General features: G+C 32.9%; 1 protein-coding gene across 1 annotated transcript; it reads right to left on the bottom strand.

Annotated features, from left to right (window-relative positions):
- Positions 1-56: 56 nt before the first annotated feature.
- On the bottom strand, positions 57-15,512 carry LOC148619468 (ragulator complex protein LAMTOR3-like). Its single transcript, XM_088579371.1, has 6 exons — positions 15,447-15,512; positions 11,833-11,867; positions 5,291-5,349; positions 2,076-2,209; positions 1,343-1,406; positions 57-236 (listed from the first exon to the last, which is right to left on the bottom strand). The coding sequence occupies exons 1-6, from the start codon at positions 15,453-15,455 to the stop codon at positions 163-165; spliced, it is 375 nt and encodes a 124-aa protein (XP_088435497.1). The 5' UTR covers positions 15,456-15,512; the 3' UTR covers positions 57-162.
- Positions 15,513-16,199: the final 687 nt, after the last annotated feature.

Here is a 16,199-nt window from a genome sequence, read left to right as displayed (position 1 = left end):
TCCATATCCCTAAACTCTTCAATACATTCATAGTCAAACAGTGAAAGAAAGATGAATGTCAATATATAGTATTTTAATTATCTATAAATGAATCATTCTATTGCACATAAATTAAAAAAAGTTCTCCGTAAAAAAAATAATCTGTTCATGAAGTATTTTTTGTTATGATACAGAGACAACTTTAGAAACTTCAATTACAATGTCTTTCATGTCCGACTCTAAGTTCAACAAGGAACCTGTAAAAATATATAAAAAAGTTATAATACAACAAATAAAGACAGAACTTAATGAGACAATTAATAAAGGGCTTGACGGACGACATGATTTCACCGCAGTTCTATTTAGTAAGTGTGGACACAATATTTGACACACTTTGAAACATAGAGACTTACAGTTTATTATGGACAAAACTTCTGGTTGGACACAATATTGCACAAAACCTTAATTCAACAGACACCAACAATGACAACAATAACAGGATGATACCATCAAATATCCACATGCAGTTGTATAAAAAGTTGAGTTATTGGGTATCTATTTTCAAAGTTTGTGAAACATTCTTGAATTTCAAAGAAACATTTTATATTTTGTAAAAAATTTAATTTCATTAACCAACCAATGAAAACAACAAATAATTGTATACCATGCAAACAATGGTTCTTTCATTTTTATTTCTAGCAATTCTAATGTTTGTTCTTTAAATTAGAAAATGACTGTCACCTTTATGTAAAGGCATAATTTGGTAAATTTGGAAATCTCTTCGGTTCATGCAATATCACAAGCTTTACTATTTCATACTAATTTTTTAGGTCTTCTGATTTTTGCTATTTTCATGGCGGACAAAAACCACAAAAAATAGTACCTGGGAAATTGATTTTTAACATTTTATAACATTAAACAATTTATGGAACTTTGAAAATTGATAACTGCAAATGCCTTCACTCGATGGAACAAGCGAAAATTAGTCACCACAAAAATTAATACGTTTACGGTAATCAAAATTGGAGGAATATCAAACTAATACCTAGTTAATACTTTAATACAGGGTTAACACTTTTTAAAAACTACAAACCCTTATATCTTCTTTTTCACTGCATATCAGTAATCTGGTTCTATCATAGCAAAGCTAGAGGTTGTCTCGCAAGCTATGCCAGACTTGGTGCCATCAATAAAGGGATAAAATTGTAAAGTATGGTACACAGAGCCTAATAACAGGACTACAAAATTTGTTCATGAATACTTGATTATTGTATTCTCTGGCGTTGCAGCTGCTACTTTTTTAGAAGCATCTTATACATTGACCTATTTCTATCATTTTTGAGTGTGATGTTACCTAACTTACCAGTGTTTGTGTTGCTATCTGCTATAAATGTAATAACAACTGGACTTTTGTTCATCTGGACAATCTGAAAAATAAAAATAAACAATTCATCATACATATGTACATATATTATTCCAAGAAACTGATACTGCACTCTACATTCAGTGTACCAAATTTTGAAATCAATGATATATGTAACAAAACTGGTAGGACTGTCATGTCAGAAAAATATCCTTTCAGTTGTACAGGAAAAATGGTCAAATTGAATTTTTGGTTTGACAAGACTGTTCTTTCAAGCCTTTTTGATAATAACCACTAATTATCAAGTTTCACACTGTATTTGATACCTATTTAACAGTATACCCAATGTCACATGTAATTTCCAGTTGGAATCGTATGTGAAGAAGACAGTACACAAAAGAAAAACAAACTGTTAAAGTATATAATTAGAACTGAAGCCATAACTCAATTAAAATGAAAAGTAATTCTTTTATTGTCAGGTTACTTTACACATTCACAGGCAACTGCTGGTATGGTTATAAGTACAGAGACTAACTAGTCCATACCTGAACTGTGAGCAACTGGATGACCCTGATTTCATCATTGTATATAAAATAACAATTGTCTGCTTGTAGTGTCTGAGTTGATTAAAGACTTGTTAGTTTAAAAAAGAAAAATTGAGTTGTCTCTCTTTAACTGCAAGTTTCAGCAGAGCCTCTTGTTAAAAAATATAAGGATTGTAATTCCTATGTACCTGATAATTTTGGTACATGCAAATGACATTTTTACTCTGCTGAAATCCTATTTTATTGGCCTGTTCTATGGCAGTTCCAAATGTTGACAAGAAGCTTGGCCGTAGCGCTAACTCTGGAACTTGGTCAGTTGCCCCTGAAATAAAAGGAGCATCTAAATTACTTAATTAAGTGTGATGTTATGAACTTTAAATAATTTATAAATCTTTAGCATGAAATCTTGAAATACCATTATGGTATATATTTCATTTCAAGGGGTAAGGGACAATTGAACAAGTTCACACTTTAAATCCTATATGCAGGTACAGACAGCCAGGTAGCATAGTTGCCACCTTTTAATGCATCCACAGTAAACACGAGACACATTCACTTATTCAAGAGCTGGTTTTGAAGTAAAATTTGATAAACCAAAGTAATATAATTAAAATTCTGTAGTTCAAAGATCAAGGTTGTATAGCAATTATGTTTTCAAAATATTGTTATTCAATCCCACCTCCACATCCCACCTACGAAGTTTAATATCAGTAAAGTTTCATATAATATAACAAGTCACTAATTATTCCTTTTGATTTCATTCATAAGCTAATCCCCTAAAGCTAAACTTTGTCATAACCAAAACATATCATAAAGCAATTGTTATGCAGCACAGTGTTGAAGCAATGAATTAATACCCATATCATCAAATCATTTTCCAGTCAATTATCTAGGTAATAATAACCACTTTTTAATTAAATGTCATGGAAATCAGATGTGAATTAACAGATGGATGTGAAAGTGGAAATATTGTTTCTTTCATAAAAAATCAGGGCAAAGATTAATTGATCCACACATATAGTTAGGGATTTATATATGTCAACTGATAAGACTATTTCATAATAGAATCCATTATCTTTGGATTGATTTAGAATTTATTTCAAGTGACTGTTTTAGAATTTATATATTTCAAAGTTGTCTGCTTATTGATTCAAATTTGATAACTTACTGATTAGTTTTGTAAAGCATTGATGTAGACCAAATCTTCAGAATTCCATGCATTATAACATTTGATGCATACTGAAGCCCATCATTTACAGGTATACAGTACCAGAGGTCTTTAAAAGTCATTGTGTTCATCGTGTTTTGGTTGCTATTAAAGGCATTTAAGTCAAAACAAGGACACCATTAAGTGTGTCATGTAGTAAAATCAAATGATCCTGTAATTTGATTGTCCCACTGTAACCTTTACCTTTGAACTATGACCTTGAAAAAGGTAATTATTTGAAACTTTTCAAAAGACTACGGCATTTCACCATTTCTGAGAGTTCAAAAGCAGATTTAATGAGTCTTAAGTACTACTCTTTTTAAGAATCATGTAAAATGAGGAAAATCTAAAACATGCATGTATAAGAAGTTTTCTGTACTTGATATCCTCATCACTAGAGATGTTACAAAGTTTTTCATTAGAATGTTAGAAATGTTTTTTGACAGAGTTATCTGTCCCCAAGAAGACCATTTGTAGTGCATTTCAATGAAATTAGAACTCATACTACCAAATTGATATGGAAAATAAAGTCTTCATTTGTACAGTGAAATTACATGTTCAAATGGTGGGTTTCATATTACATTTCCGCCACTCCTGATTTTTACAGAGACTGATACTTACAGAATTTCATCATACATGTGCTGGAGAGAAAAAATTAAACTGATTGATATTGATAAATTTACGAAAAAATTGATCCTTGAATTTGCTTGATTTATAAATATTCTAAGACAGTACAAGACTGTGGAATGTTAATGAAATTAACGACCAGCTGTGTGTGATCTTGAAGAAATTTGTATCTTTCATAAACGTCAAAGATTTCAGATTTTTTCAAAGAAAAATATCTGACTTATTGATTACTTACACGTGTGACGATGACATTGAAATTACTTGGCTTAATGAATGAGAGTTTCAATTTGTTGTCAAGAATTTGAAAGACAGATTGATTGAAGACATTTATCAAATTATCGATTCACAATTAAAAACAAACAGGTGAGATAAAATGTTTGTGGTGAGTTCAATGAGAAGCCAGACCACAGATTTATCTTGTAACCACACCATGCATGAACAAGCACTTATTGTTTAAAATTAAGTTTTCTATACATGTGCACTACTAGTGATTACCAGTACAGTTCAATTAAGTTATTAGTAGTTTTTCAGAGGAGGGTCCAGAAATTTCATGAAAGGGGAGGTCAAATCCAGGATAATCATTAAAGAATGGGTGTTTCCGTCCTACAATTTGCCCATTTTTTGCCCTAATTTTGCACAAGATAACAAAATTTTTCAACAAAAGGAGAATGGGTCTGTGTAACTCTCCTGGATCCACCATTTTTTTTTGATACAGAAATCCTGTCAACACTGATGAAGATACAGGTGGAAAAGAATGAATATACCAAGCACCATTGTTGCATAAGGAGACACTTATCCTTGTCATACTGTTTACTTAATTGAATGCTTATTTTTCATAATTCCTAAACCTTTCGTGACATAACCCCAAAGTCGATACCAACCTTCCTTACATGGTATGTATCAAGATCCACCAACCAGTACTAATAGTCACACAACCACAAACAACTTGGAGTGGTCATATAAAGTTTGCAGCACAATAATTTTAGCACCGTGCTTTAAATCAAGAAATTTTTGTTACAATGCACTAAAGGTACATTCATATCTTACTTTTTTTTAAAACCTTATGAGACTAGTGGAAAAAGGATGGGAATCCTGTTTTAAGAATGAAAGCATCAGTTATGGGGTCAGGAATTTGGAATATAGGAAACAAGAACCAGGAGTAAAGCAGCCTGACATTTTCATTATATTTTGTGTTTGTTATTACCTGTAATTTTAAAATTATTTTTTTTTGCCAATTTAGGGACAGAGTTTTGTATATAGGGGAGAGAGGTTGGAACTGCTATGCCCTCTGTCTGCCCCGTTCTATTCCAGAAAGCAATGTACAATTTTAAAGAAAAGAATATATGACACTTGTATTAAGTCTGTTTTGAACATTAATTGCATTATGCTGATATCTTCAGCATACACAATCCTTAGAATTAAAATAATGATGAGACTTGTCCCATATCAAGTTAGTTTATTATATTATATGTCAATAAGTGTATGGAAGGGGTTGTAACTAGTCAAAAACAATTGATTTAAATCTTAATTTTCTTTAAAGATCACTGAATAAGTAAAATGGTAACAAACCTTTCAAAAGTGGAACACCATCTCTGTCTGTCACTACTATAGCTAACAGTCCATCAACTCTAAAAACAAAACAATACTGTAATGCAGGAATTATTGAATTCATTTTCCCCAAATTGCAAAATATACCATCTCAAAATGTTTTTTCCTAAATTTTTCATCAATTAAATATCACTAACATCATTAAAAATAACACAGCCATTAATTACTGGTATTTGTCCTTTTCATAATATAATATGGTACAAGCATGATGCACTCAGGAAATTCACAACTATACCATCCAAGTACAGAGTGCGTGACATTCAGGGCTTAACAAAACCTGCCATATGTTCCTGGGTTTCATCCCCTGCTACTAGCATCTACATAAGTATAATAACATAAACAGGTGATGAGTTGTTATTTGACAAACTTAGCCTCTGTTTACCAAATACCCTAGATCAAAAACACTAACAAAGAATAATTAAGATAGTTGAATATTGTCAAAATGTAAGTTATAATGTTTTGATGCAAAAAACAGTTACTGGCAGAGAAATGAATGATCAATGAAAATGGCGGTAGCTCCAGTTGAGCTTTTTGGGGACTGGAGCAGACCTGAAATGCATTTAAACAAAGTAATTGTTATAAAGCAAAGCTGACAGTATGCGTTGATAATGCCTTAATTATAATCATTGTTATCATGCTGACACAAACAATAAACCTGAACAAATCACACACACACACACACACACACACACACACATATAAGAAGGAAATTTTCAACAAAAATGTGACTGCAACTGAAAAAAAATCTTTATTACAATCTTCCATTCTAAACTCCTGATCGTGGTACAAAGACACTTTAGGAGGGAGTGGCAGAATAGTCTACCGTGTTGTTGTAGGTAGTGGATTTAGCTGAACAGTTGGCCATATTGTTGTAGGTAGTGGATTTTCAGAACAGTTGGCCATGTTGTTGTAGGTAGTGGATTTAGCAGAACAGTTGACCGTGTTGTTGTAGGTAGTGGATTTAGCAGAACAGTTGACCGTAGTTGATTTAGCAGAACAGTCGACCATGCTGTTGTAGATAGTGGATTTACCAGAACAGTCGGCCATGCTGTTGTAGGTAGTTGATTTAGCAGAACAGTCGGCCGTGTTGTTGTAGGTAGTTGATTTAGCAGAACAGTCGGCCATGTTGTTGTAGGTAGTTGATTTAGCAGAACAGTCGGCCATGCTGTTGTAGGTAGTTGATTTAGCAGAACAGTCGGCCGTGTTGTTGTAGGTAGTGGATTTAGCAGAACAGTCGGCCATGTTGTTGTAGGTAGTGGATTTTCAGAACAGTTGGCCATGTTGTTGTAGGTAGTGGATTTAGCAGAACAGTTGACCGTGTTGTTGTAGGTAGTGGATTTAGCAGAACAGTCGACCATGTTGTTGTAGGTAGTGGATTTTCAGAACAGTCGGCCTTGTTGTTGTAGGTAGTGGATTTAGCAGAACAGTTGACCGTGTTGTTGTAGGTAGTGGATTTAGCAGAACAGTCGGCCGTGTTGTTGTAGGTAGAGGATTTAGCAGAACAGTCGACCATGCTGTTGTAGATAGTGGATTTACCAGAACAGTCGGCCATGCTGTTGTAGGTAGTTGATTTAGCAGAACAGTCGGCCGTGTTGTTGTAGGTAGTGGATTTAGCAGAACAGTCGGCCATGTTGTTGTAGGTAGTGGATTTTCAGAACAGTTGGCCATGTTGTTGTAGGTAGTGGATTTAGCAGAACAGTTGACCGTGTTGTTGTAGGTAGTGGATTTAGCAGAACAGTCGACCATGTTGTTGTAGGTAGTGGATTTTCAGAACAGTCGGCCTTGTTGTTGTAGGTAGTGGATTTAGCAGAACAGTTGACCGTGTTGTTGTAGGTAGTGGATTTAGCAGAACAGTCGACCGTAGTTGATTTAGCAGAACAGTCGACCATGCTGTTGTAGGTAGTGGATTTAGCAGAACAGTTGGCCATGTTGTTGTAGGTAGTTGATTTAGCAGAACAGTCGGCCGTGTTGTTGTAGGTAGTTGATTTAGCAGAACAGTCGGCCGTGTTGTTGTAGGTAGTGGATTTAGCAGAACAGTTGACCGTGTTGTTGTAGGTAGTGGATTTAGCAGAACAGTCGACCGTAGTTGATTTAGCAGAACAGTCGACCGTAGTCGATTTAACAGAACAGTCGACCATGCTGTTGTAGGTAGTGGATTTAGCAGAACAGTCGGCCGTGTTGTTGTAGGTAGTTGATTTAGCAGAACAGTCGGCCGTGTTGTTGTAGGTAGTGGATTTAGCAGAACAGTCGGCCGTGTTGTTGTAGGTAGAGGATTTAGCAGAACAGTCGGCCATGTTGTTGTAGGTAGTGGATTTAGCAGAACAGTCGGCCATGTTGTTGTAGGTAGTGGATTTAGCAGAATAAACGGCCATGTTGTTGTAGATAGTGGATTTAAAGGTTTAATTCTTGATTTGTTTGTCACTAGACTGTCATTAGGTCTTAAGTGTTGATTTTCAGTGACAAAATGTTTAATATCCTACAAGTAATATAATAAAAAAAGACAAATGTGGGTCTTAATCTAAAATTAGATGTTATCTTTTCAGTGGTTAATGAAAATAATAAATGTATACTTTGGTTTTTGATTTTTTGCACTATAGACAGTTGTTCAGTCAATTATGTAATTTAATTACCATCTAAGACCTTAAATCATTAATTTCATCCATAAAATCATGTCAATGTGATTGATAAATGAATGGTGTAGCCAATTTTAAACTGATTTATGCAATGTTGACTTTTTGCAGTATGCTTTTTGAAATCACAGCACACTTCAAAATATGACATGTGGAAACACCAAATATAATTTAAACCTTCAAGATGTATTAAATTTAACTGTTTAACCTTCATTTATTTTAATGATGTACTTTTATCAACTTTAATTGAGAATGAAAATGTCTGTTTCTGTTAAGATAATATAGTCTATCATAAAGTAATAATTCAATATATACAGCAAAAAATGGGGATTATTAATTAAAGTTTGATTAATAATCAGTACTATTATAATCTGTACTTTAACTGTCCCATGCAGATCAGAACTAATCTAAAAATTATTTAATTGATAAAAAAATAAGGTAACAGACTTTTGTGTTTAGTACTTCGAAAGTACTTTTATTCGTGGATACCAATTTTTGTGGATTTAAGTAGAAACACAAATTCATGGATTCTTGAATTCATGGTTTTGAGGTTTTCAGTATACACATCAATGGAAATTTCCTATTCGTTGGGTACCAAATTGCATGCTTTGGTCTACTACCAAAACCATGAAAATTGGTACCCCAGAACAAAAGTGTTTTCACAGAAGTCTCCAATACATGCAGGGGCAGATCCTGAAATTCTGAAAATGGGGGTTCCAGAAGGATTTCAGAAAAAGGAGGTGCTAGGCAATCAATTGCTTACTGTTGCCAAATTTTGCACGAAATTAACAAAATCTCCATACAAATGGGAAGGGGGTTTCAAATCCCCAGAACTCACCCTGGATCCGTCACTGCTAAATCATATATGTCAAAATGCAAATCTACTTCTATTTAAAGTTCTTCAAATCACTTTCTAAATATATTATTCAAAGTATATTAACTTTTTTGCGGGATAAATATCATACTTCAGTCATTTTTAAGGAGCTTGGTTGGTTTGACCTTTCATGACCTTTACTGTTATCCTTCATGTTCAAGAATATTTCATGATTCACCTTTTGTTGGCAGTGTCAGTACATTCGTGCAAAATGAAGACGATTTTTATTTTTGGAGTTAAAGAGTACCAAATAATTTCCTTGATCATTGACTTGAGAGCATTAATCAATATATATCTTGTTGCTAAGTATATGTAATAAGTTACTGTTAACAAAGAAATTTTCATGCAATCTTTTTTTCATTGTTTCTGCAATCAATTTATTTAGATGCAGTTATACATATTTCATTTTTTTTTTTCATTAAAGGTCTAATTGCATAAATAGCAAAATAAAAACTGCAAAAAAAAATTCATGGTTTACAGTACTCTGCCATTTACTCAAATGTTTTAATGGCTAACTGGGTTTTTGTTATCATCCCCAATAGAATTACAGGCTCAGAAGTAATAGAATGAACCCAATTTTGAGACTGAATAAACAGACTGACTTTATTCAGACTTTTGACTTAATCAGAGATTCTTTTCTGAGATAAAACATTCGATGTTAGTGACATCACAATAAAACGATTTATGACGTCATGTAAATATTATGAATTTCTAGCAATTCCAAATTGTTGTATTAATCACAAAATTAATTCTAAAAGTTAAAGAATAATACACTGCCAGAAAATGCAAGAGTAGGAAATATCAGACACCTTTGGGTACGATTTTACCACAGGTTGATTAGAGAACTTGAAATTTTTGGTGACTAAGATTGTCTTGCACACTCAATGGTTTTAGATTCTTAACATCATCTCAATGTGACAGTCATCTTCATACCAAAGCCCTTATCATCAATGTGACAGTCATCTTCATACCAAAGACCAAAGCCCTTACAATCTCAATGTGACAGTCATCTTCATACCAAAGCCCTTACAATCTCAATGCGACAGTCATCTTCATACCAAAGCCCTTACCACCTCAATGTGACAGTCATCTTCATACCAAAGTCCTTACCATCTCAACGTGACAGTCATCTTCATACCAAAGTCCTTATCACTTGTTTTTATGTTGATGATGCAAACATATGGTAAGCCATTTTTTGTGAGTGATTAATATTTGTTAATGTCACAAAAAAGTACAAGTCACAAAAATATATGGCTAAGAATGTCCCTTCATATGAATTAGATGCAAATAAGGCAAGTAAGTCACCAAAAATGCACAGCAGCAAATATGTATCTTTAAAAATTACAATACTATACTCCATAATTTATAACTGTCAAAAAGGTATTTTGCAGTAAGGTTTGTCCCAAGTTAATTAAAGAAAATGTGTATCATGGAAAAAATGACTTCAAGCCTACCAAGGTATTTCTAGCTCTCAAATTGCTTTAAGTACATGTATTTTGGCTAAGGATAGCCTAAATTCTTCACCTATCTTTTAATATTCAAAGACTATCTTATAATGTAATGAATATATAAAACCTTGAACTGAAGACAAGAACAGAATTTCTGAACAGTTGTTAACAGGACACAGAATAATTTCTACTTTTTGTACATTCATCAAAATTAAAATTACTTCTAAATGTGTATAATTAATAACTAAATAACTTTGATAGATTGAATTTTCTAGAGAAGTTTATTCTAATTTTTTATAAGGCTATGTTTTTTTTGTTTCCACACTCAACTTTGGTGCAAAAAGTATGTCACATACTTCCAGACTAATCATTTAGGTAAATGAGTGTGCCATTCACTGAAATTATACATTTATTGAAGATAACAATGAATTTTGTGTTAATTTTATCATTAACCAAAATATACACCAATAAAATGCTCTACAGGGTGCAACTTAATACAATGGTAGAAAGTGAACTATGAATAGTAAGGGCACGTATGACCACTACATGTATATTTAAGATTGATACATATCTTAATTTCATAATTATTCCAAGTGAAACATGTCTAAACTGAACCCTTGATAAACTGGTTATCTGCATAAAGCAAACATTTACTGATGTCAAAACAAGTTTCGATGTTTTTAACCCATGTAAACAAAATATCTGCTTTAACTAATCTCTCAGTCCAAAAGGGGTTCGGTTTAGACAGGTTTTACTGTATATATAAACACTGTATAAAGTTTTAATCATATTGGTTCAGTATTTTTTAGTCACAGATTTCACAAAGTAGATGCCCTAAAGCTTAATTGACTGACAGAGTATAGTGGAATTTGCAGTGAAATTTTGACAAAGCTAATTTTAGCATTTATTCAAGGTCACAAAAACATCAAGTCAGCAAGAATATCTGTTACACTTTTTAGAAGTTAGTACTAAAGAAGTAATGGTTGTGAAGGGATCAGGCATCATGGTTTTACTGTACAAATCAGAATTCTTTGAACCAGGTGTACTGGAATAATTTTAAAATGAAAGTCACTAGAAAATGGCCAATAATTTAAGATATAAGATACTAAACTGGTTAACAAAAGCCATCAAAGCATATATTTTGTAAGAAATCAAAAGTATCATAAAGTTTTCTTTAACCATATAAAAAATATCAATGCAATGCATGCAAAAATGAAAGAGAAAAAAAAAAACAAGCAGTAAGAACACAAATCCTTAAAGACTTCTCAATGAGGGCTATATCAGATTATCAACCACTTCAGAAGTTTACCATTATAAAGATAACATATATCAGACAGCTAGCTGACATAAAATATCAAAAACTAAGATAATATAATAATTGGTAAGGGAAAAAAGTCAGAATTCAGGGAACTGAATCTAAGAAAAAAATGTCATGTTTTTTGCATGTTCAAATAATCCTAAAATGTTGTCATCCTAAATTATACAATATGACTAGGCATATGTAAGGATTCACTGTAATGTTAAAATTTATAATTAAATTCCTCAACTTACGAATTGATCAGTTTTGTCAAGAAATTCTTCACTTCCTGAAAACAAAATTAAACACAAATATACATGTATGTATGCATGTATTAAAGATAAAGATTTACATCATAAAAAAATAACAAAACAATTTGCTTATGTATGGCACTGATTTCCATTACTTGGAAATTTATGCAAAGTAGAAGCCCTTAGTTAAATTGTTATTTTTTTGCGGTACTTGATTTATCTTTCTTAGATAACAAAGTGGGCCTCATTAGATAAAACAAATAGTAAATAAAAATATCCCTTCTTAAGGTATTGGTATTAAATAAACAATGATGGTATATGTAACTTTATTTGCTGGTGCCCACTAGAATCTTTACTTGAATACTGTAGTAAAAATTGGTGAAAAGTTCCTCCTGATCTGTTCAAAAATTATCAAAATATCATCTAATATTGATTCTGGTTTTCTGTTATGCACAGTTCATTTGCAAAAGAAAACAAGGAGCAATGTGGGATAAATGTCTTAGAAAGTAACTACATTTGTACATGTATTTATATATTGTCTCAAAATAAAATTAGTAGATTCTCACCCCCTCCTGCCCTTAAATAATTGACAAAATTTTTTTTAAAAATTGGGGTGGGAATTCCAAAATCAGATTTTTTTTGTGTCAGCTTCTAGAATTCAGATACTATAACAAACAAGTCTCTCATTTCTTGTTGAGTGACTAAAACAATGTTTCTTCTCTGAAACTGGATTTAGAACATATCTATACTTCAAAAACTTACAAATTAGGCTAGAAAATATCTGGTAGAAATACAAAATTAAAAAAATAACAAAATCCTCCCAAAAGCCCCTTATTTTTGTAAAGATTGGATGAGAATTGATTATTTAAGTTTTTTATGAATCCCTTCAATTTTTAGCAATATGCTATATTTGTATCTGAAGTAACTTAAGAATGAACAATGTGCAAAAAAAAAAAAAAACCAAAAAAAAACCACTAAAGAGTTGTGCTTTGTTCATTTTTGTTAGTTTAAATAAAGAGCAAAGAGCTTCACCAAGCACAGCATGATACAACCACATTATGGCAAACCATGTTTACTTGGGCCACAATATTCATGTTTGACACACTTAAGCAAACAGACTTAAAGTTCATTAAGGAATAAAAAACAAATATTGAAAAGGACTAAAATTAAGTTGATATTTTGGGGTATTTTCTACCTATCAAAGATTTCAAGATATTGAAGATATTTTTCATAGATGAAACCTGCAAATAAAACCCGTCATTTTTACCCTTTTATCAACGAGTTGTCTGACTACTTTTATCCCTGAAGACTTTTGTAGTTCTAATAATAAGGTTCATTTCAGCTATTAAAAGATTTTGGCTAAACCTAACGGTTTGGGAGATATATGCAAAAAACTACTGTAAGACCCCTATGTTCTATTTTTAGTAATGGCAGCCATGTTTTTCAACAGATCAAAAATTCCCACATCAATTCTATACAAGATACCCCAAGGAACATTCAAACCAAGTTTGGTTCCAATTGATCAAGAAGTGTCAAAGGAGAAGATTTTTGAAAGAAATAACATTAAAAATAGCAAAACACGTCAAAAAAGGGCAATAACTCCAACATGGCATGATGGATTGAAACAAAAATTGGACCGCAGATAGATCTTATCATGCTGAACACTTTTACTTCAGAATTTGGCTGAACCTAATGATTTTGGAGATATATGTGAAAAATTCCTGTTCTATTTTTATAAACGGCAGCCATGTTTTTCGACAGATAAAAAATCCCCACATCAGTTCTATGCAGAATACCCTAAGGAACATTCATACCAAGTTTGGTTTCAATTGGTCAAGAAGTATCAGAGGAGAAGAGATTGGAAAAATTGTTAACGACAGGGACCATGTGATGGCAATAGCTCACGTGGCTTTTGGCCAGGTGACCTACCATGTAAAAATTTTTTTTTTTGTAACCATGGCATCAGCACACTGGAAAATGATTCCAATCAAACTATACTCGGCGTCACATAAATAACATACTGTTAAAATTTGAATAAAAATATTTTCTACGACTTTATTGACACCAACCGTCGTTTAAATTGTCTTAAATGACTTGCTCATTCGTTTAGCCGAACAGCTTCTCAAAAACAAGTCGCTTATCAGCTTAAATCATGCGTAACAAATCCTTACGGGAAAATCCCATACTAATATCCGCCATGTTGGTTTTTACGGGACGATTTGTTTACAAACGAAGTTCGTAAGTTCCCGTCGAACTCCGGTGACAATCGTCTGCTTGATCAACTTCTCGGTATTGTACGTTGTTCGTGTAAAATAAATCCGAGATATCCGAAATAACGCCAAAGTGCATTCTGGGTTCTTCGGTTTTTGGACAAACCATTTAAACGTAAACAACATCTCCTAGCAACCCGATCACTGTAAACATGGCCGACTTTTTACAATGTAAATATTGGCACCTAGAATTAAAATCTGACCGGAATTTAACGATTCAATGTTTAGGGAGAAGCCGTTTGGCTAAACGAATGAGCAAGTCATTTAAGACAACTTAAACGATGGTTGGTGTCAATAAAGTCGTAGAAAATATTTTTATTCAAATTTTAACAGTATGTTATTTATGTGACGCCGACTATAGGTAGATTAGTCTGAGATTGCTCTGGCATCTAACAACTAATTTGCCAGACAAGCAATCAAGAGGCAATAAGGTAATAAATTTTAGTCTCCAACCCAGCACCAAAATTGGTGCGCAAAATCCTGTGTTTTTGATATGGGACAAGCTCTGAAATCCAACAGGCAGTGTTTGTTATTTTTGGAACAAAAAGGTTCAAGACATGTAATTTTTCAACGGAATAATGAAATTTTCTGTTGGATTCAGGTTTTTAAAATCGTGTTTGCCACCGTTCTGAACAAAAAAGTAATAAGCTCCGCCTAGTCCCATCTTGCGCCACTTGTTATGTACATGTAACAATGTCAATAAAGTAGGGTCTTTGGTGATCAATGATCAAAACTTCAACAAAAAATGTACTTTTTGTAGCAAATATGGTATCAACATAAGGAAATGGTTCCAGAATCAAACTAGGTAGGTGTGACATGCACAATTTTAGCTGGAAAGTCGTTAGAAGCAGTTGAAGAGTAATACTCAGCTGTACCACTGAATCTCCAACTTTTTGTAAGGCATATCATTCTGTCTGACCCCAACCTGACATATCAATATCCAAATTATCAAGAGGGGGGTTGCAGGGTCAGAGGAAATTCAGACTTATCAGTTGTTGGTCATCTGAGCAACTTCGGACTATAGGTATAGGACATTCATGGTTGTTAGAAGTATTTGTTGTGTGATACTCTGCCGTACTGCTAAATCTCCAACTTTCTGTATGAAACATCGTTCTGAACCGAAACTCGACATATCAATATCCAATTAAAAAGATGAGGGTTATAGAAGTACAGGAAATAGTCGGACTATTTGGAAGGATGCATATACAATGTAATTGACAATATCGCTCGAGAAATGCAAATCCAGAAGGCATTATGCCAGGTCTATCTTTTTGAAGGAACAATCTGTTTTATCTACATGGATCATGCCACAGTGTAGCTTTCAAATCATATTATTAAAAATCTTACGTCCGTCATATCTTTCTAAGGTAGATTAAATTTACCTCCAATCATCAAGAGTAAGCTCGCTTTTTCTGATAACCAATTTATATATTTAATAGTATAACACCAAAACGTACGTTTAATATTCTTTTTTAGATGCATGTGTTGGGTACATATGCTTTGGTACAATGATTTCCTCGTATTTCATTTTTCAAAGCGTATTATACAGAAAATATTACAACAAATAAACATGGAAATGTTTGAGCTATTAGTTGCAATTTGCATTAAGTATTAAAGACGCCTTTAAAGTTTCAAAACAGTTAAAAAATCGAATTAAAAATAAGACAAGAAACCTATTACTTTAATTTCTCAATCACCATTGAATATTCAGATTGGGAAAAATGAGTTTCTGGAAACGTTTGCGAAATGATGCCTAAGAAAATAAGTAGTGTCAAAGGAGAAGATTTTTGAAAGAAATAACATTAAAAATAGCAAAAAACGTTGAAAAAAAGGTAATAACTCCAACATGGCTGAACGGATTAAAACGAAAATTTGACAACAGACAGATTTTATAATTCTGAAAACTTTTATCTATGCCAGAATTTGGCTAAATCTACAGTTTTGGAGATATATGTGAAAAACTACTGTCTGACCCTTATGTCATATTTTAGTAACGGCGGCCATGTTTTTCGACGGTTCATTAATCCCCACGCCAGTTCGATGCAGAATATCCAAAGGAACTTTCATACCAAGTTTGGTTCTAATTGGTCAAGTTGTATC

This window comes from Perna viridis, chromosome 4, assembly GCF_037379345.1.
Source record: "Perna viridis isolate PV_CMFRI_1.1 ecotype Kerala chromosome 4, ASM3737934v1, whole genome shotgun sequence".
Taxonomy (NCBI): Eukaryota; Metazoa; Mollusca; class Bivalvia; order Mytilida; family Mytilidae; genus Perna; species Perna viridis.
The sequence above is the reverse complement of the archived record's forward strand: the minus strand, read 5'-3'. Positions and strand labels throughout refer to the sequence as shown.